The sequence below is a fragment of the Leptonotus elevatus genome, chromosome 16 (assembly GCF_054856555.1).
Source record: "Leptonotus elevatus isolate MCC_2025b chromosome 16, RoL_Lele_1.0, whole genome shotgun sequence".
In the NCBI taxonomy this organism is placed as follows: domain Eukaryota; kingdom Metazoa; phylum Chordata; class Actinopteri; order Syngnathiformes; family Syngnathidae; genus Leptonotus; species Leptonotus elevatus.
Window position 1 is genome coordinate 6,508,750 of NC_141254.1, and position 25,461 is coordinate 6,534,210.

At 40.7% G+C, this 25,461-nt stretch overlaps 1 protein-coding gene across 2 annotated transcripts in view; it reads right to left on the bottom strand.

The window, feature by feature from the left end:
* The window catches only part of doc2b (double C2-like domains, beta), a 71,180-nt gene extending 46,383 nt beyond the window's left edge, over positions 1 to 24,797 (bottom strand). The window contains exon 1 of one of the 2 annotated variants that reach the window (XM_086099057.1): positions 24,280 to 24,797. In XM_086099057.1, the coding sequence (XP_085955183.1) occupies positions 24,280 to 24,562 (283 nt within the window). In that variant the 5' untranslated portion in view covers positions 24,563 to 24,797. The remainder of the gene's footprint in view (positions 1 to 24,279) is intronic. The other variant, XM_086099059.1, reaches the window with a different exon arrangement.
* Positions 24,798 to 25,461: the final 664 nt, after the last annotated feature.

Here is a 25,461-nt window from a genome sequence, read left to right on the forward strand (position 1 = left end):
TATTTAACATTCGAGCCCTGGAACGCACCCCAAAAATGGCTGCTTCAAACCAAAATAGTCAACTTTCTGTTTAATTCCAGGCATGGGTGCTTGAGACTTTTTCATGCGTCCAGTTGTGATAGACACATCCAGCGAATTTCACATTGATTGGCAAAACTGGTGTTGGGGGCTAATTTAATTTCACGTTCAAGCATTTGAATTCATCCTGAAATGGCTGCTGTAAACCAAAATGGCCGACTTCCTGTTAAATTTCAGCCATGGGTCCTCGAGACATTTTCGTGCCTCTAGTCATGATAGACACGTCCGGCCAATTTCATGTCACTCTGTGAAACTGGTGTCGGGGGCAAGTTCAAATAACCTTGGCGGAGGTCTTCACTCTCTAAACACTCGTCGTGAGGACCGAAATTGGTGTGTTCCACTGTGGAAAAACAGGCGTGTCAATCCGCCGTGACCCTGCGGGGTAAATCGAGCGGCGTAACGACGTACGCTGACAGATGTCCCTCAGTCAGCCTGGCAGCTGTGATTTAGCGTCACTTGCATGAAGATCACCTTCATGCACGCCAATAGACGCACGCTATCATCAGGCCGCCCGTTGCTGATAAACATGCCCTCTGTCACACACTTTTTGACACACGCACATGTGCAGATTTACTACACACCAAGAAGGCTCCTCCTTCTGCTCCGACATGAACAAAAAAAAAAAAAAAAGTTTTGAACATAGTCAATCTGGTGACCGGTGGTTTTGTTATTACTTTGTCTGCTAAATGCTATATTGGTTGACAGTTCAACAGCTGCAAACAAGTTCATGTGTTTACAGCTGCAAACAAGTTCATGTGTTTACAGCTGCAAACAAGTTCATGTGTTTACAGCTGCAAACAAGTTCATGTGTTTACAGCTGCAAACAAGTTCATGTGTTTACAGCTGCAAACAAGTTCATGAGTTTACAGCTGCAAACAAGTTCATGAGTTTACAGCTGCAAACAAGTTCATGAGCTTACAGCTGCAAACAAGTTCATGTGCTTACAGCTGCAAACAAGTTCATGTGCTTACAGCTGCAAACAAGTTCATGTGCTTACAGCTGCAAACAAGTTCATGTGCTTACAGCTGCAAACAAGTTCATGTGCTTACAGCTGCAAACAAGTTCATGTGCTTACAGCTGCAAACAAGTTCATGTGCTTACAGCTGCAAACAAGTTCATGTGCTTACAGCTGCAAACAAGTTCATGTGTTTACAGCTGCAAACAAGTTCATGTGTTTACAGCTGCAAACAAGTTCATGAGTTTACAGCTGCAAACAAGTTCATGAGTTTACAGCTGCAAACAAGTTCATGTGCTTACAGCTGCAAACAAGTTCATGTGCTTACAGCTGCAAACAAGTTCATGTGCTTACAGCTGCAAACAAGTTCATGTGCTTACAGCTGCAAACAAGTTCATGTGCTTACAGCTGCAAACAAGTTCATGTGCTTACAGCTGCAAACAAGTTCATGTGCTTACAGCTGCAAACAAGTTCATGTGCTTACAGCTGCAAACAAGTTCATGTGCTTACAGCGGCAAACAAGTTCATGTGTTTACAGCTGCAAACAAGTTCATGTGTTTACAGCTGCAAACAACAGCTGCAAACAAGTTCATGTGTTTACAGCTGCAAACAACAGCTGCAAACAAGTTCATGTGTTTACAGCTGCAAACAAGTTCATGTGTTTACAGCTGCAAACAAGTTCATGTGTTTACAGCTGCAAACAAGTTCATGTGTTTACAGCTGCAAACAACAGCTGCAAACAAGTTCATGTGTTTACAGCTGTTGAACTTCACTCGATACACAAACATCCCCCCCCCCCATTCTCCCTGCCTGCTCCTTTTTGGCACGGTGATCTCATACTAATTTTTTTTTATTTCACCACGCTGTGTGCAGCATAGTATATATAGTAAGAGGTACAACTCGAATGTCGGGAATCAAGCCTTGACATCCGACTACCCGCAGTAGATGTCGTGACAAGCAAGCCTAACGTCGGTTCACGGCGTAGAGATTTATGAATGGTCGCATATCTCATCTGTTCAGGCTGCGGGCCATTTGGCGGATTAAAGATGTGACGGCACGATAGGGATCGGTCGCACGGAGCCTTTTGGCATGTTCCCATGCGGCACCTGCGGATCAATAAGCGGCCGTCAGACGCAATTTCATTGATCGTACGTTTTATCGCCGGGTAGAATAGCAAACCTCGTATTGATACCTTTCTCAGGGAAAATGTGTTCAAACACGCGCTATCTTTGCAAGACCTGTTTTTCATGTGCTCTCCCATCCATCAGGAAGCCACCGCCACTCGTCACTTTCTTCATTATTTACCTCAGTCAACATTTACGCTCTCGCAATGAGTTTGCTAAGCTTAATATGCTAATGAGGCAAATGACTATGAGGAAAATTGGACATAATACACAAACACATCCATCCATTTTCTGAACTGCTTCCTCACTAGTGTCGCGGGTGTACTGGAGCCACAATGAAACAAAACCAAATTAGAAAAACTTACATAACACAGTTAAACATAATATAAAAAAATAATAATGATAAATAAATAAAACCATTTTTGAAAATATAACATAAAAATATGCAATAAAACAAATATAGTAATGCATAAAATATAAAAAATTAAAAGAAATATAAAAAAATTAAATTCAACAAATTATCAAAACATAAAACATGAAATAAACACGGCAACAACGTAATAAAAATATGCAATAAAATAAATATAGTAATGCATAAAATATAAAAAATTAAAAGAAATATAAAAAAATGAAATTCAACAAATTATCAAAACATAAAACATGAAATAAACACGGCAACAACGTAATAAAAATATGCAATAAAATAAATATAGTAATGCATAAAAAATAAAAAAAATTAAACAAATGTAAAGTCAACAAATTATCAGAAAAAAAAAACACGGCAACAAAGTAATACAAGTGATATACAAATAAACAAAATAAAAATGAATATACACAACATGAATATTAAACTATAAAAGCAAATAAAAACCAACTGATATAATCAAATTAAAATATCACATTTTAAAAATAAAATTCTATATAAAAAATATAACTAAAAGTACAAAAAAACAACAACAAAAAACATACCGGTACATAAATCTGAAATTAGTCGGATGAAAAATATCAACCTTACAAAATTTTGGTGATAATTTTTGTTCATAGGGCTTTTTCTTTCTTTCTTTTTTTAAGAATTTTTAAAAAAGTGACAAAATGCTGAAAACTTTAGGTTAGAGGGACTGCAACATGAAAAATCAACTTTTTGGAGCTTTTAGCCATGTTAAAATGCTAATTCCTCACCAAAAGCATGCCCAAAACTGTGTTTTCCTCCATTCGCCCTTGTATGAGAAATTCTAGGTTATTCTGCTCTCCAAGAACCAGCCCCTCCCAACCTGAGAAAACGAGCTGTTGGCACGGTTTGACGTCATTGCGTGCGGCCCCATCCCAGCACCGCCTCTAAACACACGCCCACTTTTTCTGAGACCTCCCTCCATGGGATAAGGACAAAAGTACCCTTTATCAATCAACATTCGGTCCAAATGAATTCAAAGCAATCAATTATTTTTCACATTTGCAATGCCAAAGTGCAATGAAATTACAATTGGCTGTCTTAAAATCAATTGGCTGTCTTAAAATCAATTGGCTGACACTGGTGTAAACTACAAGTAAAACATTTGCGCTGAAGAACTTAAATGAATGGATGGTGTAAGTGGATAGTGTGCTCGCCCCATTAGTAACAGGGCGCGGGTTTGCGACCGCTGTGTTGCTTTTTTTTCTCTCCTCCTTTCCTCTAACCTCTCTCTCTGTTCCCCTCCTCTTCCACGATTTCTTGCGGCAAGGACCCGTTTTGTTTCAAATGTTTGTTCAAGAATTGATGGCTTGCGTGACCAAACACAGAGATCTAGCGGCCCGTGAAATTTAGAGTCCATTTTAAAAATCTACAGTTAACTGTGGAAGGGCTTAAAATACCATGGTGTAGTCCCTTTAAACAAATAAAAAAATAAGATGCCCACAAAATTAGCATTTTACAATTTCTTTCTATTTTTTCTTCATTTTGTCTGTTTTTTTAATGTATTTTTTTCCCAGAAAATTTTAAAATAAGAAACATTCCCATAGCATTTTAAATTAAGAAAGTCTCAAAAGCTAAGAACAGAATAATGACTATGCTTTTTCCGAGCACTGCCTCAATATACTGTAGAATTGTATTGTAGCAATTTCTTACACATTGCACAGTGGGTGCATTCCAATTAGTGCCTATTCATGATTTCTTCTTGCTTTGCAATTACTTTGGAGTCGTATGGCGCGGTTGTTGAAATGCCGCCTTTCTCAACACGTTCATTATTGTTTGCGCCTTGGACAAACAATTGGGCTTTGTTTTCAACAATTTGCTGCAGCCGTCGCGGGCAGCAAATCCCAGTAATCAAGACACTAATGATGTCGAGTCAAACACAATCACATGCGTAGTGGTGTGATTAGTGGACATGCTTTTATGTTCGGCTACAACTAATGCCAGGGCTTGTTTGTTTTATGTTTTATTGTTTATCGCAACAGAGCAGCATTTAACGTTAGAAAAAAAATTTGCCCCGCACACAAGTTTAGTGGTAATGTCTATCATAACATACGAAAAAGTCTCAGGAACCCAAGTTTGAAAATGAACAGGAAGTCGTCCATTTTTGTTTTAAGCAGCCATTTTGGGGCAAATTCAAGGGCTTGAAAGTTGACAAAATTACCCCTCAACATTAGTTTCACCAATCAAAGCAAAATTGGGTGGACATAACAGGACGCATGAAAACGTCTTAAAGACCCATGTCCGATATTGGACAGGAAGTCAGCCATTTTGATTTGAATCAGACATTTTGGATGGATTCCAGAGTTTGTACTTTGACAAACTCCTATTTGGGAATTTTTCCAAATGAGTGACAATGATAAATAACTAAGTATCCTCGACTAATGGTGGCGTTAAATGCTGAAGCTTTATTGTCTAATATGTGTGGGGCACAGCATCCAAATTTGTCAATTATTTCAGGTGACGGGCCCTAAAAAAACAGATGAAAAAACAGGTATTTAAGGGCAGTTTTTCCCTCTGCACTGCACCGCTTTTGGAGCGTTCCAACTGCATGGTGCTTACAAATTGAAGCAGTTCATCAGGGCGTCACTGGCCGTGACAGGAACAAGCTGGAGGTGGGAGGTCACGGCAAGAGTTATAGCTTGATTGGCTTGGGGAGCGCGGCCATATTACAAAAGGGAAACACACAGGCTGTAAATAAACAAGGATATATTCAGGGAGGGTCCCTACGTTGTCAATCATTGACCTGCGCAAGACGGAAAATATGGATCCAAGAGGCTCGGGTGTGCATACCACAGAGAGCAGCACAATGTCCATTGAAAAGCAGCAAAAAATGCTTGGTTCTAATTCATCCTACTTATTTTAGACACACTTTTCTTTGGCTTTTTTGTTATTGCTTTTTCCTCCCTCCATTTTAATTTATCATTGACGGATTTTCTATTATTTCCTACAGGTAGAATTGACTGCAGACTGTTTAAACCCGTCGCCACCATAACAGCCGCCCCGTGTCACCAAGTTCTCGTTGTTTAATTTTCTCCCGCCTCATTGGAGCGATCCACGCGACAGCTGTCTGAAAACAGCATGTGTCACCGCCCCCCCCCACCCCCTCTTTCCTGCCCTGCAAGGCCGCCGCGACACAATGCGAGAAATGCCCTTGTTGCATCTGACACACTTTCAAAGAAGCCATTTTGGAGGCGCGCATTGAAGAGAAGATGAAGTGACCGTACCCAACCACACTCCTCAATCACTTGATTGGCCCCCTAACACAGTCCATGATTGGACTTCTTTGTCGCGTTGCGCAATCCCTGCCCCAATAAATGCTAACGGCCACACAACAAGCAATGTTTGTGCCACTTTTGCGGCTCGAGTAGAGTGCTTACTCAACTGCAGAAATCATGGGCATCTCTTTGAGAGGACGACAATTATTTTAGTTTTTGTTTTTTTGAGGAGGCTGTAATTGATTAATGATATTTCCATTAATTTCAATAAAAAGTAATTCACTCCGATGGACTGTTCGAAACAGTCTGCACTTCTTGCATACTTGATAGAGAGACTGTTCACATAGAAATATGCCATTCCGTTGTGCGGTGTTCGCAGGTTGTCCTCGCGCAGAAACGGCGAGTGTGAATGAAAGAAAAGCGGCAGCGGCGCCTTTTGTGCACCAGAGTGAAAGCGTGGGCAGAAGCCTTGCTACTCGCCCGTGTGCGTCTATTCAGCGTGGATCGAGACAACGCCGCCACGGGAAGCACAGGTACATGAGGAAAAAGCACCGACAGGCAGAGTGACATTTCAAATCAAAGCAAATTCTGCGGGCTCTCTTTTGTTCCATAAATGCGACATTGATTGCCAGTAAAATACGTTTTCATTCAGGCATGTTGAGTCACTACCAAAACTCTCCTGTTAAGGCAAAGAAAAGAGCGTGCACAAAGCATTTGAGTAATACAGATGGCTCAACTGATATGGATTTTTTTCATTTTTTTTAGGCCCATGCAAATGTCTTTATTTGGCAGAATAAAATTCTGATAATCGATTAATCGGACAAATCGTTTAAAAAATATCTAATGATTCAAATACTGGAACTATTTTTGGTCACTTATAGGCAAAACATTTGACAGTTTTACAATATTGTGTCCTTTAGTATTTGTTTAACTTTAAAGAGAAAACTATCGCAAAAAAAACAAATAAACCTAAAATCTGCCCATTTTTGCCTGTTTTAAGAGATTTTTGGGGGTCCAACAATATACGAGGTATAAGGAAAGCTGTTTGTCCAACTTAAAGACCCAGTGTGTAGTCCCTAGCGCCATCTAGTGGTCAAATAATCGCACTATAAGCACGCAGGAGCATGCATACCACGGTGGCTCAGAAAGACCACATTTTGCGAGCCTACCACCACCAATTCTTATTTTGCATAAGCAAATGAGCATCTCGGCAAGCGATGGCGACTTGGGAGCCGTTGTGAAGCCCGGCGAGTGATGCCGAAAAACCGAGCAAGCCAGACATAGCCGGAGCAGCTAACGGGAGTTAGATGGAACCATATAGGCTGGAGTGGCTAACAAGAGCGGCTAGCTGGAGGAGGTAGTTTAAAATAAAAAAGCTAGTAAAAGCTGGCGAGAACAAAGCAGAAAGTGAAAAGCAATGGGCCCGAACCACGGGAGTTAGTGACTACCACCTGCAGGCCCCAGCTGTGGAAGGTAAGATGCAGTTGGGCCCATTGGGTCCAACACTCAATGCAAGCACCACCCGGGCTAACTACTTTCGCCAAGTTGTCCTTTGGGCATCCGTAGTTTATCAATTCAGTGCATTGTTATTTTTATTTTTTATTTTTATTTTTTTAAATCAATTGTGTAGTCAAAACTTAACTCTTTGACTGCCATAAACGTTATAAAACGTTTAGCATAAACCTAGGGAAGGGCGCCGAGGACGTTAAAAGACGTCCCCTATGTTTTTTTTTTTTTTTTTCAAAAACGGGTGCAGGAAAGCCTTGGGCAGCTGTGCTGAAAGTATCAGGCATATCTGAATAGTAAAAGACTCGTTTTGGCCCCTAGAGGGCAGCGATGACTCTCTTTGCACAAGGTTGGATGGGCCGCCCACCGTGGGCGTCAGTAGAAGACGTGAGGCGGAGCTAGAGTGTTGAGGAGACAATGGCTGATCCAAGCCACAATGGCTTGACCAAGCAACCGGTTACAAGCAGCTCACGCTTGAGCATTTTTTTCAAAGACGGAAAGCATCAATCAATACTAAAAAGCGCATTGTCGACGATGATGATGACTCCGAGCTTGACGCCAAAGTTGGAAGCTTTGACGTGACTGTTATGAACACGTAGTAAGCCTCACCGGCTAAGCGCGGCTAGCGCGGCTAGCGCTGCTAAGGCCGGAAAACGCGCACAATAGCCGGCCGGGTACTTCTACACAATCGGACATTCGATCGGGCGATGGAGAGTTGGCATCGACCAATGCAGATTGATGATGATGATGATGATGACTCCGAGCTCTACGCCAAAGTTGGAAGCTTTGACGCAACTGCTATGATCACGTAGTAAGCCTCACCGGCTAAGCGCGGCTAGCGCGGCTAGCGCTGCTAAGGCCGGAAAACGCGCACAATAGCCGGCCGGGTACTTCTGCACAAGCGGACATTCGATCGGACGATGGAGAGTAGTCGAAAAGCATCGACCAATGCACATTGATGATGATGATGATGGTCACTCCCGAGGTTGACGCCGGAGTTGGAAGCATTGACGCGGCCGTTATTCTCTCGTCATAAAGCCTCACCGGCTAGCGCTGCTAACGCCGGAAAACGCGGAGCTGCACAAGCGGACATTCGATCGGACAATGAAGAGTACCCCGAGTCCAATGCATATTCATCGGAGGAGCGGGTACAGTCTGATCACGGAGAAGACACTGTTTCTGGACTACGATGCCACCATGAATGGAGTGGATAAAATGGATCAGAACATCTCCTACCACCCGGTATAGCAACTGAAGGACGCGAGGAAGCGAGACGTAACACCACCGTAACGTAACCGTAGCATGATCCTGATATTAGACTTGATGACACACTGCAGTATATACTTGCTATTCCCCGGAAAAAAACGGCCTGCAAGAAAGTGGCGCACGCGAAGAGGCAATCTGTTGTGCAAATGCTGTTGCGTCTCCTTGCACGCAGGAGAGTGTTACAAAAAGAAAAACTGTCGTTGAAACATCCACATATTTGTAAATAGCACCACAGTTGCACACATTTGTAAATAGTTTGCCAAATTGTTGTCAAATTGTTACACTGTTGAATGTAAATAAACGTATTTTGCTATCAAAAAACACTTTTTCATTCTTGGTGGTAGTGTTTTATAGAAGTAAAGCACTATTTAGGTGTTTGTGGCATCATTCATGGACAAAAAGAAGTGTCAAATTCACTAGAATGCATGAAATAATATCGTTTCACTAAAAGCTTGATTTCTCCGTATTTTGGTCAAAACAGGCGAAATTGGGTCAAACTAACCATTTTCTATTGTTGATTACTAAAGAACGGAATAAGGTAGAAACAAACTTTTTTTTCTGATGAAAGATGAAAGTCCAATCTTTCATTTGGTAGTATGTGTGTTTCCATAGTCCAAACAGAACATTTTCTGTGGACCTTGAAAGATCAGTCAAAATGCTTAAATCGGCTGGCACTGACGGCATCCCTTTTCTGAAAACGTCTGGCAGTCAAAGAGTTAATTTAAAATTGTTTTTGGTCAATTCATGTAGGTGCAAAAGTAATTGAACCCTGAGCTGCATTGCTTAAAACAAGCAGTCAAGTAGGATCAGGTAGGACAAATTGGTAGCTAAACTAACCACTGAAATGGACCAATGAAATGAGAGGTTTAGCAAAGAAATTGGGCAGCACTGACTGAAACAGAGACAAAACCACGTCACTTCAGTCATGCTGAGAGGAAGAGAACTCTCAGGGGACCTCAGGAAGTAGGTAGTGACAGCACATCTGTCTGGGGAAAGCTATAAAGTCATCTAAAACAAATTGAGCTTCATCATTCCACTGTGAAGCAGTTCATCTGCAACTAGAGAACACAAAAAATTACTACAATCCTGGACGACCTTCTAGAAATATCAGCAAGAACCACAAGAAAAACGATGATTGAGGTAAAAAGCTAACTCGAACATCACATCAAGGGATTTGCAGACCTCTTTTGCGGCATCTGGGACACATGTGCATGCTTCAACAATCAGAAGAAAAGTCAATCGACAAGGCTTTCATGGAAGGCTTGCTAGGTAGAAGCCTCTGCTCACAAAAAAGATCAAAGCTGCCCATCTCAACTTTGCCAGCGAGTACCTGGACAACACTGAAGCTTTTTGGAAGTCCCTTCTGTGGACAGATGAGTCCAAAATGGAACTGTTTGGTCACAACTAAAACAGTGAAAAGTCAACAAGCAAAATAACCTTCACCCTAGAGTGAAGCAAGGGGGTGAGAATGTTAAATTCTGGGCTGGCTTTTCATGCTCAGGATCTGGACAACTCCACATAATCCAGGGAATCATGAATTGAGAGGAATATTGTGAAATTCTGGATCATAACCTGAAGCCGTTCTTTGTGAAGTTACAGCCTGGTAGAAGATGGATCATGCAACATGACAATAATCCAAAGCATTGCAACAATACAACCAAGGAATGACTGAAGAACAACAAGATTCATGTGCTGGATATGCCCAGTCCAAATCTTGATTTAAATTCTTTCAAAATACTCAGGCGGGACCTGAAGTGGGCAGTTTATGCTAGACGCCCATTTAACCTCTCTCAAGTGGCTGCATTTTGCAAGGAAGAGTGGCAAAAAAATTCACCCAAAGTAGATGTGAAAGATATGAACTTCTCATTGCAAAAGGAGGTGCAATGTTCGATTAAGTGAGAGGTTCACATACTTTTGCACCCATGAAATCTGAGTTTTTTGTTCTTTTGTTCAAGAATGAATGACAATATTATCAGTCTTTTTGTTCAAGTCCATTATGTCAGCATTGTAGATTGGGGTATGACTAAACATTTAATAAGGTTATTTTAATATTTTATACAAATAATCTGATCTTGCCTGCAGGGTTCACAAATTTTATATATACAAATACGTTTATGCGATATTTAAAATCGCTATATAAATAAAGATGACTTGACAACATATTTTTTGCATACTATTGACACGAACGTTTTTAAAAATGAATAAATTATTAGTTTACCACTAGATGGCGCTAGGGATCACTGAATGTCCCTTTAACTCTCCTGCTATATTGCGGGTCAAACTGACCTGTTGGAAAATCTAGAGAAAGAAAAAAAAATATTCTAGGCAGGTGTTAACTGGTGTTGTGCCTTACTAGGAACACGTAGTTGTCTTGTTTTGGCATACTACTACTTTTTACTAGAGAGGCAAAACTAGTGACTCAGTGAGCATTTGGTGCTATTAGAGGCCAGAAGGCTACTAGTTGGATGTGGGCGTGTTAATAGTATAGGTCAGTAGTTTACTAATAGGGTTTAGTTCCATTCTAGTAGGCCAGAAGTAGCACTAGTAGCGGAGAAAAAAAACATTATAAACACTTAAGTGTTGCCTGTAGAGTCCATAGAAGTTCTGCGATAGCGAAAGAGCAATTTAGTTCTATTTGACTACAAGTGTGAGCAGGGCCATTAGAATAAGTAAGTCCGTTTTATTTATAGAGCACTTCTCACAGAGAGGACTCGCAAAGTACTTGAGGTGGTTCAAAAACAGTCATACGCATTAAATGCCGGCAGGGCGATTTCCGAGAAAAATCCCTCCTGCGATTCCTCTGACTGCACACGATGAATAAATGAATGCTGTCATTCGCTGCAATTGAAATGCAGATCACGCTAATGAGAGACCCTTTGTACATTTTTGTCTGCTATTTCAAATACTTTTTTTTCTTTTTTACATTTGGCCCGGTCGGCCAATTCCAATTAATCCCGAGTGCCAGCAGTTAATTGGCTAGAGTGTTCGTCCGCATCCAGTTTGTGGGAGGGGGGGTAGTCAACGAACACAAGGCCTCAGTGGTCTGCAATTATTATCACAAGTGAGTCTCTGGGGTGTTAACAGCTGTGACATTTTCTTAGTAGAAACTGTAGTAAACCTTCAACCACTAACAAGAAAAAAAGGCATGAAAAAAGCTCAGGGTTCTGAAACTAAAAGCTACCTAACAGCAATTTGTAATATTCCACCAATATGTGTTATGTATCACAGCTAGCGGCTTCTTCCGATGATTTTTCTTTAAGAATGATCAAACTCACTTACCCGAATTTGTACCAAAAATGAACATGTCATTTCTTGACACACATTCCCCACCGGAACCAGTCATAAAAATGGGCTTTCTTGTCATCTAGTAAAAGAACAAACCGCAATAATTAAGTACAAAATGTCCAATTCCCCCCCACCCTCCACCAAAAAAAGAAAAACTAGCTAACAGACAATGTTCAATTTTGGGCGAATGAACTTCACATTTATAAAGTTTTATTTGTTAATGCTGTTATCAGTGTAACTTAGGTTTCTTCTGATTTTTTAATGAATGAAAAACAGAAGGTATGAATTTTATTCAAATTTGTTGAAAACACACATATGGGGATTGGTAAAGATTTAAACACTAACCGACTAACTACCAGGTATTTAAAAAACAAAGAAAAAAAAAGCACTGAAAATATCCAGTGTTTGTAAACCAACCAGCTAACAGCAAATTTGCCATTTTCCACAAACCTTCTCATTCATTATGCATAGGTTTGAAAAGGCACCATTTCACTTTTATTTTTATTTTTTGAAATGAAAAATGAAAATGAAAAAATGAAATTTTCAGACATTTGTTTTTGAAAAATTCACAGCAAAAGTTTGGCATGACTTTTTTTTTGTAAAACGACACTTGGTATTTAAAAGCGTCACAATATTTATTAGTTTTTAATTTGTTTTAGTTTTTTTACTTTTGCGACAATTTCCTTGTTTTAGAAAATCTATTAAAAAAAACGTTATTTTGTAGTAAAAAAATGTTTAACAATTAAAAACATGACATAAGTTATCAACCAAGTACAAAAACACAAGGTATTGTTTTTGATCGCATTTGTTGTTAGCAGGATTAAAGGGGGAAAAATACACAAATTTATACATATTGTGCCGAGCTAGAAACTGTCAAGCAAATGTCTTTAAGTTACAATAATGAAAAAAGGCTAAGATCACATTCTTGAGTTAGCCTTGCTGTTCAGTTTGCCATTTTTCTGTCTGCTCACATCTTTACTGCTGTGTATTTAGCTTTCCATCTGCCGGATTGCTTTTGAGTCTGCACTATTTTACTTCAACTTTGCTGACTTCTTCTCTTCTTTTTTTTTGCGTAAAGCGACGCAAAGTGAGTGCGATGACAAGAAATTTGATCCCATATGTTCCTGACTTTCCTTGAGAGAACACACACACACACAAACATACACACACACACACGCACGAGGATGGAGGATGCTGGTCCAGCCAACAGAAGGCCCCAGTGGGAGTTTTTGCTGCTAGCTTGTGGTGCTCACTGAGTTATCAGTCTCCCGCTGGCACCCAGAACGTCGTCAGTCTGTCTCCTCCAAAAAGTAAAAAATAAAAAAACACTCAAATCTGGTTAGAAGAAACTAAAGGAAGGGAGGGTTCTTGAGTTTTCCAAGTACAAGGCATACAAATGTCTGCCTTAAACCAAAATGTTTGACTTCCTGTTCAATTTTGGTCATAGGTCCTTGAGGCTTTTTTGTCCACTCAATTTCAGGTTCATCGGTGAACTTGGTTTCCAGGGCTGTTTTTTTGTTAGTTTCCAGGGAGCAATACCGAGCGTGTTTAGGGAGATCGTGTTGAGGACCTCTAAAACAGAGACGTATTTGACAAGATACATGGTTTTACCGAAGTTGGTGAGTTTTCGGCCATGTTTGGGCCCCCAAAAAGACGATTCATTAAGGCGAAATACATAGTAGGAAATTGTTTGGGATTCACCACAAAATTGCTATTCACACCTAAATGGCTTACTTCCTGTTCAATTTCGGACATGGGACTTGAGACTTTTTTGTGCGTCCTTTTAAAAAACTATCCAATTTCAGGTCCATTTGTGGAAATAGTGTCAGGGGCAGATTTTACTACATTTACTAAAAACTACAGGAGCAAACGTCGGGAGGTCATGTTCAGGACCTCTAGCATACAACCGTATTGCATGTTTCCGGAAACGTTGTGGCTCCCCCAAAAATACGAATTATATGGTCAAAGGAATAAATAAAAAAAGACAGTTTACATGTTTTGATAGGTGCTGCTGTTTTGGTTAACAACAGAGTTCTAGTAAAGTCGCAAAATTAAACTTACCACTCATAACTTTCTTTTTTTGAGTGAGCTATTTGGAGGTATTGGTGTTGATGTAAAGCATTTGCTCATAGATATGTGCGAATGGTGTAAGTCAGCAAGCCAATAATTGATGTGTACACGCTTCTCGGAGAGTGTCATTCCTCGCAGCTGAACGTTCATTCTGGGAAAACGATCTTTTCGCACATTCCGGTAGGTTTGCACGACCTCCGCGACTGACGCCGCATTCTTAGATGTGGATTGAATGAAAAAGCAATTACCGTCCAGCCGCGAGAAATGCTCTGTCAAGGCTCACAGTCTGACAAAAAGTCCAACTTTAGCACTTTTAAGCCGCTACACAAATTGAAAATGTTTATGCTTGGTGAGTTGTAATCTGTCATCAGATCTTTATGCATCTTTTAGCTTCTTCCTCATCTATTTTTTTTAAAGCTTTTTTTCTGAGAATGCAGTCAGTTTTTATGAAACAGCAGAGATGTGATCAAGTGACATATGAGCAAGTCCCATGCAAGTCTCTAGTCGTTTTTGTTTTGGATAAGTCAAGTCAAATCAGATTATGTCAAGACAAGAGGAGTCAAATAAGGTTATTTTGAGTAGTGTCAAATCAGGTTACTGCAAGCTGATGCAACTTTAATCAAGTCCTCTCGAGCTGAGTCAAATTAGGTTATTTTGAGTCAAGACGAGTCAATTCAATTTATTTAGACTTAGAAGTCAGGTCAAATCAGGCTATACCATGTCAAATCAATTAAGGCTGTCTCAAGTAAAGACGAGTCAACACAGGTTATCTCGAATCAGATTGTCTAAAGTCAAGTCAAATCAAGTTCTCTTGAGTCAAGTCACGTCAAATCATGCTTGCAAGTTAACTCAGGGTCTCAAGTCAAGACGAGTTATCGCAGTTTATCCCGAATCAGATTATCTAATGTAGGTCAAATCAGGTTATCCAAGTTAAGTCAAATCAGGTATTTGCAATTCAACTCGGGGTATCTCAAGTCAAGTTGAGTCAAGTCCGGTTATCTCAAGTAGAGTCAAATCCGGTTCTCTCAGGTCGATCCAAATCAAGTATTGCAAGTCGAGTCAAATCTGGTCATTGCAAGTTGAGAAAACTCAAATCAAGTTCTCTCAAGTCTGCTCAAATCAGGCCATCTCAAGTCAAGTCAAATTAAATCTCAAGTCAGTCAATTTACACAAGCTAGACAGGCTATTAATGTTTTGAAAAGCTCAGTTGTTGCTAATTTGATATAAACAATTACCATAGGGATAGTCTTGGCAAAGAATATCAAAATTACCTTCTAGCATACTATGGGTGCATGGAAAATGAGAACAGGCACAAATTTACAGATTATTTACTAGGTAGAATGGATCTTCAATGACTCGCTTCCCCATATGTTAAGGCAGGCATTGATTTGCATGTGTGCTTCTCATTTAGATACAAAAAAATGCAGGCGTTGAATGGTAGTAAAAATAAATGCATAGCTTCTTGTCCCCTCCCACACTGTTGCTTGTGTTTTGGCTTCTCAGAAAGTGATTTGTTTTGGCAGGATGCATTTGCTTTCATAGCTAGGACGAGAATCCCAAATCAGCCGCTAAGGGCTTTTCTTAGCTCTGCCGGTCAATAATTGCCACGACGCCGGAAAACAGCCCGTCGTGATTATGTACTTTTGTTTGTGCAATGGCACAAAAAAAATGCACAAAAAAGAAAGCGGTGAGTCAGAGCAAGTAGCAGGGGTGGAGAACTTTACGGGATGGCACCGGGCATCGTTTCTGAGAAAAAAGGTGCAAGGACAGCACGGAATATTTGTCCCGCTGCTTTATGCCGGGCCAAGTTTCAGCCTGCTGGGCTGAGAGCAAATTATAATCAACACACTTGTTTTTTTTGGGGGGGGGGGGGGGGGTATTATTATGATTGTAGTAAGGGAAATTTAGCAGGAGCAGGCTGCTGCTTGTGATCATGTAATAGTATCTGTGGTGAAGCAGCATGGGGCTCATTGGTGGCCCAAGGTTGTTTGTGCACTCCCACTTCCGACTCACCGTCAACAATCTGATTTTTATGGCCACCAAGCAGCTGGTGTTTAGTACGAATGCGATGGAAGTGTGATTCCCAACCACTTGAAATTATCCAATTTTACTTAACTAATTGAACTAACATGGATGTTTGATTTCTCATGTAAAATGTGCACCATGGCTCAATAAGAGGTTCTGCACAACCTCCTCTTTGAACATGCCACCTCAATTTTTTGCTTCTTTTTGAAGTGCTTTGGTTTTGGAAAAAAAAATTGCTTTAATTCCAAGCTTCCTTTTTCTTATTTTTTGAGAATTTCACTTTTTTATTTTATTTGTTAGTGACAAATATATATATATATTTTTTACATTGTTTCTGAAAATTCAATTTGTTAATGATGAAAGTTTTACAATTTGTTTCTCCTTATATTTGAAAGTTTCACATGTTTCTTTGCTTTTGAAACTTCCAACTATTTATTTTTAATTTTACAATTCTTTCTGTTAATTTATGAGCATTTCATTTAAGGCTGTGCAATTATTCAAAATTCTATTACAATTTCAATTATTACACTCCACAATTACAAAATCAGCATAATTGTAAAAAGAAAAAGAAAAAGATAATTAATACAAATTTTTGAGTAGTTTAAATTTATACATTTGCACCTTTTTTTTAATAACTAATTTAATAAAAGTTTGTTCATCCAAAAGGAGCTTGCATAATTATAGTGTTTCAAAGAATTTAATTTGTCTCAATATTTTATATTTGTTTTTTACGTTTTAACATTTTCTTGTTTTGTACCAAAAAATAAATGATCGTCCTACTTACTGCACAGTGCACGAGCTGCACTCCAACTTCAAGTTTTTGCCAACATAAATAAATAGATTAATATATATTATTATAAATATACATTATTTTAAATTCAGTTTGGTCCAGATGGAACTTACATAATTATAGTGTTGTTGTTTTTTATTGGTCTAAATATTTTTAAATGCTTAAACATTTTCTCGTTTTGCACAAAACAATAATCATTTGAATAATCGTGATTTAAATTATTGGTAAAATAATCGTGATTATTATTTTTTCCCCATTTTTGAGAATGTTGCAATTTTATTTTGTTTTTGCTTTGAAGTTAGTTAAGCTTTTATGATAGCTACAGTTTAACACAAAAATTATTTCTACATCAATTGTAAAATATCAATATATACATTGGACCCCAGTATACTTGCGGTTCAGCAACTATTCACAGATGTATTTATTTATTTGATATATTGTTATTGACAAATAAAGAACACTTTCCCTTAGACATACAACAAAACATTTTTGTAGACCGTTTTTTTCCACCAAAATGACTCGTGGATCTTTTTCTTTTTTTTAATACACATGACAAGATCATCTGCATTGACTGTGTGGCACATCCCTATTTGCATGCCAGACATAATGCCAATTAAATGTCATCAGATACATTGAAAAGTGCAGCGTTGATGCAGTCGTGTTTGACATTAAAAAATGGGCCACTTCTTGATGTATATTCAAAACTGCTATCGGCACTACAATACTGAACTCACCATTTGGAATGAGATGCAATGAAAAAGGAAATAAGGAGAATCAACTTTTTTGTTTGATTTTGAAACTGTCACAATTTTCTTGGTTGTTTTTTGAAAATGTTAATTTATTAAACAATTTACTTTGGTTTTGAACATTCTCGACAATCTTCCCATTTGGGTCATTCCATGCTAAATCACCCAGTGGGTTTAACCAAGCAGATACTGATTTTAATTAAACTTGCTGTACTTGTTGATAGTGATCTCACAACACTAAACCTCTAATTGTAGGTCAATCGGCGCACTGGTTTGGGAGCTATTGGTCGAATTACTATGTTCAGCACAAAGGGGTGTGTCCGCCTTTCTTTGAACTCTTATATCGCAGGAACGCCATCTCTTACCAGTACAGCAAGTTTCATTAAAATCAAAATCTGCTTGGTTAAAATTTTCTACATTTTTGCTGGGTGATTATCGTAAACTTGGAATTACTCTTTAAAAAAAAAACCTATTTTGATGCTGTTCAATTCACACCAATTTTCTCTTTTTTATTTCACTTTTTTATTCTACTGCAATCTCGGTTTGCTTTTTAAAATGTTCTGGCATCTATTTTGGCACACAATCATTTCGACGGCATACTTTCTTTCAGACGAGAGCTTTGCGAGACGAGGCTGCTGACGTTCCCCTCAGTGGCACTTTGTAATTGAAGCTGATAAGAAGGCAGAATTTTGTATTTAAGGCTTTAAACGTCATCGTGTAGCAGCGCGCTTGGAAATATGAAAAGTGTCACAAGCAGGGATGAAGCCAAATGAAAAGTCCCCTCGTAGCAAATGGATGTGTGTAATAGCCGGCATTATCATTACGTAACGCGCTCAGCCGAAAGAAGGGATGAAAGGTGGGGTTGGAGGTCAATCCCAACCGAGAGGAAGCGCACCCGCGGCTGTCTCGACAGCTTGCACATAATCAGAAGTTTCTGCTCCTTACACGGAGCGTTACGAAGCCCGGGGGATATTTTGGAGCGGATCGATGCGAAGGTTTCTGTGCGAGACGAGCAACAGATGGCTCGGTGGTCTCTTAAAGTGACGCTGTCCCGATGCACTGGTAACAAGAACGGTGACACTGAGTGTTTGTGTGACCGTATTGTGGGGCAGACGTTTTTGCAATCAAGGAGAACCAGGCAGCACACGGCAGCTCGTAATCGTTTTGATGGTTTTGTAATTGTACGAATGTTTATTTTTTTGACATTTCACAAGAACTTGCTGCTTGTTTTTGAACATTTTCTGACAACGTACCATTGAAAATTACAGTAAATACATTTTTGTCAAGATAGTATGATATTTTTTTTACATTCTGTTTTTGAAGTTAAAACATTTTTTTCCAAATTTAATGGCGGACTTTGAAAAAAAATTCCCCCAAGGAAAATACCACAAAAATTGTTTGTTTGTGAAAGAAAATGTCACATCACCCTTTGCTTTCTTTTTAAACATTGTATGTAATAAAATAGATCAAACAATTGTTGTATTTGTTTTTTGTTTACTAGAGATATATTTGCATTTTTGCAAGAACATCGCAGTCGGTTAACTGTGATTGAAAATGTTGCATTATGCTCAGCATTCTGCAAGGAGCCGTTTATACAAAACTGCATTTGTGTCATGGCTGATTTTCATGCTTCAAGTGTTGCCGCTTTATTACTCATAACAGAGAAAAATTGCAATCCTGTGGCTGCTTTCACTGAAACCAGCAAACTTTCATTGGCAAATTTGATATTTTTTACATTCTTCTAGAATAGGCGATTGGAAGCGTATCCCAATCATACATGCAACTCGGAATGTCATCAATAGTGACCCGGAATCAATCACTCTCCCATCCTTTCGTTTGTTTTTAAAATTTTCATTACAATTTTGTAAAAAAAATGTTGGGGGTTTGTTTATTTTTTCAAATTGCTGACGATTACTGAAAATATATTTATTCCCCCAAATTGTATTTTTCTTTTAAAGATCAATCAATACATTTTTGGTATAAAAAATTATTTTGCTTTTGAAAGTTTTGCTCAAATTTTTTTATAGAATTTTTCTTTTAAGTGCAGGGCAAAATTCCTTTTGCTTTTTGAATATTTCTGAATCTTTTTTTGTCGTTTTTCTTTTAAACATTTCAAGATCATTTATTTGGTTAGTTTATTATTCGTTTTTCATTTTAAAATTTTCCTCAAACCTGTGTTTTTTTTCCCATTTGAAATGTTTTTGGTCTTGTAAAATTTCTGAAACCGTTTCATTAAAAAAAAAAGGTTTATGAAAATTTATGGTTCTCACCACAATCCATCTAAAGGCCTAGAGACACCAATCTGACGTCGGGAGTCGGACAGCGTTGGGCCGACGGCATGCGCCATCTGATCAGTGTATAAATTACTGTCGTAGAGTCGGATTAAGTTGGAATACGTTTTCAGCAAATTCATCATGTTGAAACGGCGTCGGGGGCATTTGAATACTGTGATTGGCTGTTAGCTAGTGAATCAGCGCATGGGGCAAGAAGAGGAAGTGACGAACGCAGATAAACAGTACTGATGGAAAGCCTGGACCTTTTTCCCCCCGCTCATTTTGCGCATCGTCACCCTGCTGTACCCTCCGCATTTAAACGTACAATGTCTGTCTGGCCAGAAGATCAGGAAGATGACTTTGTCTCTCTGACAAAGGTATGAAAGCCAAACTATGGCATGACATGAGGACGCGACTGGATTTAGCAGGTTAGATTTACTGTATACTTACTTGATAAGTATAGCAACTGTTCAACTGTTTGTAATTAGTCAAAGTAACCAGTATGCATTGTTTACGTTTTTATATCCCGCCCCAGTAAAGAAGTTTCTGGTTGCCTTTAGGAATAATGACTACCGCCGCCGATGGTACGGAGGGGAATTACTTCTCTCGCATGCGCTGAAGGTACGTAATAGTCTGGGTCGGTGCGGTGTGTATTTACGTCATTTATCTACGCGGCGTGCCGACGTCACGGGGTAGGCATCAGTCATATTTGGCCGACGTCGAATTGGTGTATCTAGGCCTTGAGGTGACCCTAAATCCATCCTGCCTATGACAATTTCCTGCACGAGTGACCCTACAGTCTTTCATTTGACTCTAGTACGCCCTAACTTTCCTCTGATTGGATGTTGCTAACAAATGAAGGGTAAGCTGTTGTTATGAGGGGATTCAACCAGTGAGCCCCCCCACCCCACCCCCACTGCCCTCCTGCCACAAACAATCGTCTTTGAGGCTTATCTCCTCCAAACACGAGAGCATAGTCTGTTTCGTGGGTCACGCCCGCTATTTCTCCTCACCCCGGAGGGGACACGATAGCCTCCGCCTGCTGGCAACTGCTAGCTCCCCACCTCCACCGGCGGGAGGGGAGGGGGGGTGCACTTCAATTAAGAAAGTCAAGGTTGAGTCACAATAGGTCTCGTGTGGGGAGAAATTAATCTTTTATGCAGATTAGCTGCCTCACAGCCCCCCCAAAGTGGGTTTGGATCACGGAGGCCACTACCACTCCCCACCACAGAAGAGGCACACATACTGGATTACGTCCCGTGGGACCGACAACAGATGATGTGGGCCACGGCTGCCTCGTTGCAATCACAATCATTTTCATTCGCCTAGAGATACCATTTAAATTTAGTGACTGCAGAGTGTCATACCGCAACTTCCAGAGCACAGACACACAGAAACAGGCTAAGTTAATGTTAGGGCAACATGCAGCAAAGTGGAGACTGAGTGCAAAGGTGAGCAAAGTAGCGACTGTGGACTGTCATACCACTGCTAAATTATCATTAGAAGAATGAGGGCAAATGGGAGACTGTGCAACAGTACAAGCCAACGTTAGCATGCGTGTTTATTTTTTGTCATTTCCAGTAGTGGATTTCCAAGAGACAAGAGGGCAAAATGCAGCAAAACGGAGACTGCGGAGTGTCATACTGCAGCTGAGTAGTTCTCATAACAGAGTAACATTTACCTCCTGGCCCTCACCCCACTGCTCTCCATCATCATCATCCTCCTCATCCTCTCGGGCAGTTCAGGATTAGACCCTGCATGCTCCGCGCCCCACCCCCTCCTGCTGCGGTGGGATTAACAGACTTGTGTCACACATTAAACTCCCATTGCAGAAAATAAAAAAAACTGCAAGGAAGTCTGACACCATGAAAGTGATTGATTTAGAGTCACCTGGGGATGAAATTTGAGCAGTTTAGGGTCACCTGCTGATGAAATTGTGGCTAGAGTGAAAAAAAAAAAGAATTTGGGCCGGATTTATCTCATTCCTAATAAAGCTAAAAGTTGAAAATTTGTCAAATTAAATGTGATTGATTTAGGGCCACCTGCTAATGGAGTTGTCACAAGTGGGATTAAGGGCCACATGAATAAGAAATTGTCACGAACGTGGTTTAGGATCAACTGTAGATTAAATTATTGAGAGATGATGGCTGATTTAGGCCCCATCCAGACGGAAGCAAAGCAGACTTTGTTCCTCAAACAAATCTCGTACACACAGAAGCATTTCAAGACTTGGTGTGTCCAAAAGAAGATGCTGAGGACGTTTAACGGCTGTAATGTATATGCCAAGTCTGGAGTGGCGCAGCCACAGGGAGTTAGCGGAAAGCGTAGAAGAAGAATCAACGAAGAAGACAAACACTTTCCCCCCCTCTAACGTTATTGCAATTTCCAGAACAAACATGGCTTTGCATGTATCAAAACAACATGAAGAAGACGAACACAGGAGAAATGACAATGGCGGGTGATTCAAGTACAACACCGCTTGTTGAACGTGGGAATAAATAATTTTTTTTTTTTGCTGTAAAAGCATAAGAAAGCTAAGATTGCTGCCCAAAACGACTACGACACGGCTATCAGGCATTGTTGACAGACTGACGATTTGTGCGTAGTTACGCGAGAATTGTCGCAAACGTCATCAATCTGCGACAACGCGTCGTCATCGAGCTGCGACCATGATGTCATATGGTGTGCAGACGGACGCGTACGGAGCGCGTTTTGAAATCTTTCCACTCTGGAGCCCGGTTTCAAAAGTGATCGGTTTAAAACTCCGAAACCGCGCCATCGGCATGAACGGTAAGAAACTTGTGAGGATACATCGAAACTGGCTTTCGTGTGGACGGGGCTTTAATGTGACATGGAGATTCAATTAGTGTGATTTAGCGTCACCTGTTGATGTTTTTTTTTTTTTTTGGACTGGTCTGTCATTCCGAATAAGGTTAACTACAACACTGGTAGAAAGTGATTGATTTAGGGTCATGTTGTGATGAAAGGGTCACAAGTGGACAAAATGGCCCCAATAGTGATAGATTTAGTGTCACCTGTGGCTGAAACAGCCAAGAGAGTAATTTGAGGATTATAATTGACATGAGTGACTAATTAACAGGTGGCTCAAAAGTGGCTTATTTTGAGCAAACTGTTAATTAACTTTTCTTTCCTCTATATATGACATTGTCACAAGTGGGATTGATTTAGGGTCACCTGTGGGAGGTGCACATTGGCATGGCACAAATGCACCAATGAAAAGCCACAAATCATCCCTAGTAGACAAAATGGATGATGGAGTTTCAATTACGGCATGCAGCTGATTTAAAGCCTCTCGCTAATGAGATTTACTTATTGTAATAATTTAGTGTCACCTGAAATAGTCAAACGAGTGATTCATTTAGGGCAGTGGTGGGCAAACTCGGTTCTCAAGGGTCGGCGTCCTGCAGGTTTTGGAGGTTTCCCTGCTGCAACGCAGCTGATTCCAATCAACAGGATCGTTACCAAGCTTATGTAGAGCTTGCTGATGAGCTGATCATATATCAGCTATGTTGGAGAAGGGAAACATCCAAAACCTGCAGGAGTGTGATTTAGGGTCACCTGTAAATGAAACAGTCGCACAATGATTTAGGGTCACCTGTGTGGATGACTGCTGATTGAGGATGGTTTTAATAGCAGAATGCTTTGACTCCATGTGCTTTAGTGTCACCTGTTGATTTTTTGTAATACCCTATAAACTTAAGTGATTCACGCTTGACTCAGAGAAATTTATTGATTGAGGGTCACCTGTTGATAAAATAGGCAAATTAATGATTCATGTAGGGACTCCTGTGAATGAAACATTCGCTCAAATGATTTAGGGTAATCTGTGTGAATGAGTGCTGATGGAGGATGGTTTTAATAGCAGAATGCTTTGACTCGATGTGATTTAGGGTCACCTGTTGATTTTATTTTATTTTTTTACTTATGTTATATTCAATAAAGTTAAGACTTTCAGGTTTGACTAGTTGTCATTGATTTAGGGTCACCTGTTGATGGATTTTAAAGGTAGGGTTGAAAAAAAAAAATCCTAATTTATAGTCACATGTGCACAAATTTACAAAACACAAGCCACACATCATGCCGAAGAGATGAAGTGATGCAGAGTGGAGGATGGGCGCTAGCTAAGGGATTGATTGCGGCATGCTCCGACACCATGAGTGATTTAGGGTCACCTGTGGATGAAATTGCACCCTCAAGATTTCTGAATGCCATCACAGCCAATCTGGAGTCACCCGGTCAAAAATAATAATAATGCAGTCAAACGCTGGGATAAAATGCCACGCATGTTCCTGAGGAGATGGAGTGCAGTGGAGGATGGGGTGAGCGGGTGCAACAGTTGTCTGTGTGTGGCGGCCAGTTGCCACTCACACAATACACAACAGACGGAAAAGGTGACGGAATTGGAATAAAAAAATTAACAATCCTCTCGGAGATGCCTGGCAACTGGCAGAACAACGAACGGCTGCGCATCACTTACTGGAGTCATCCGAGTCGTACGCCTCCACGTCGGGCTCGTCGTCTCTCCTGGAAGCCGAGGCTCCGGCGAACGCCCGGTCCGGGTTGTCCTCACTTTCTGAGGCGGTGGCGGCTGGGGCGGCGGAGAGGGCGGCGCACGGGGCCCCGACGGGCGGCAGGCCCCGAGGGTAGCGGGGGAAGTAGTCCGAGATCTGTTTGATGGGCTGGATGGGTCCGGGGCACACGTCAATGGCCATGTGCTCCTGGATGCTGATGGTGGGTTTCTCGCCTTTGCGTTGTGTCATGCATGCGGTCCAAGACAGGAGCCTTCTCCCAAACGCAGCGCTGACAGGAAAGAAAAACAAAAAGAAAGACCAAAAAAAAAGAAAGAAAGACAAGCTCCTCCCGGGCGGACGCACGCAATGCCGCCTCGCACACCCCGCCGTTTGATTGCCGCCACTCCCGCCTTCAGTCCTTTCCCGCTCTCCTGTTTGGAGACCCCCCCGCGCTCCACCCTCGGCCGCCTATCTGCACCAGAGCGGAGGCAGGAGTGTGTGCTGAGGAGGAGAGAGCGAAGGGATTAGCCGGGGAGCGAGAGAGGGAGGGGGTTTGTGTGTGTGTGTGTGGGGGGGGGGATCAGCTGATGTTGCTGCCTAGCAACCAGACGGTAAACAGGAACCGTCGCGTCACTGTGCTTAATTCCCACGTTAACCCCGTCCATCTGGACATCAAGCCTGTGTGTGTGTGTGTTCACATGAAATGCAACAGGTCCTAAAAAGCACGCAGCACTGCCAATGGTGGAGATTTAGGGTCACCTGTGGATGAAACTGCCGTGAGGAATTTGTGGTCACCTGCGGAGTGTACATCTCAGCAAAAAAGACGATTCGATTCGATACATGCGGTATAATACAGTTCAAGGATTTATTGATTTTAACATCTAACAATGTGATTTGGTTTCCATTCAGCGGGATAACGATTTGATTCGATATTGTACAGCTGTAGCTTTGATCATGGTTATCAGAATCAGTGCTGCTTTGTCATTGTACCACACAAGGTGCACAACAAAAAAAAATGGGAGTTACAACCTGTTCAAGAGAATAAAAAAAAAAAGGATAACAGAGGGAGACAGAATGGGAAGGCTGATGGTCGCCAAAAGCGGTGCGCCAGTTTCTGAGATGAAAACGGAAAAACATTGGGGGTACAG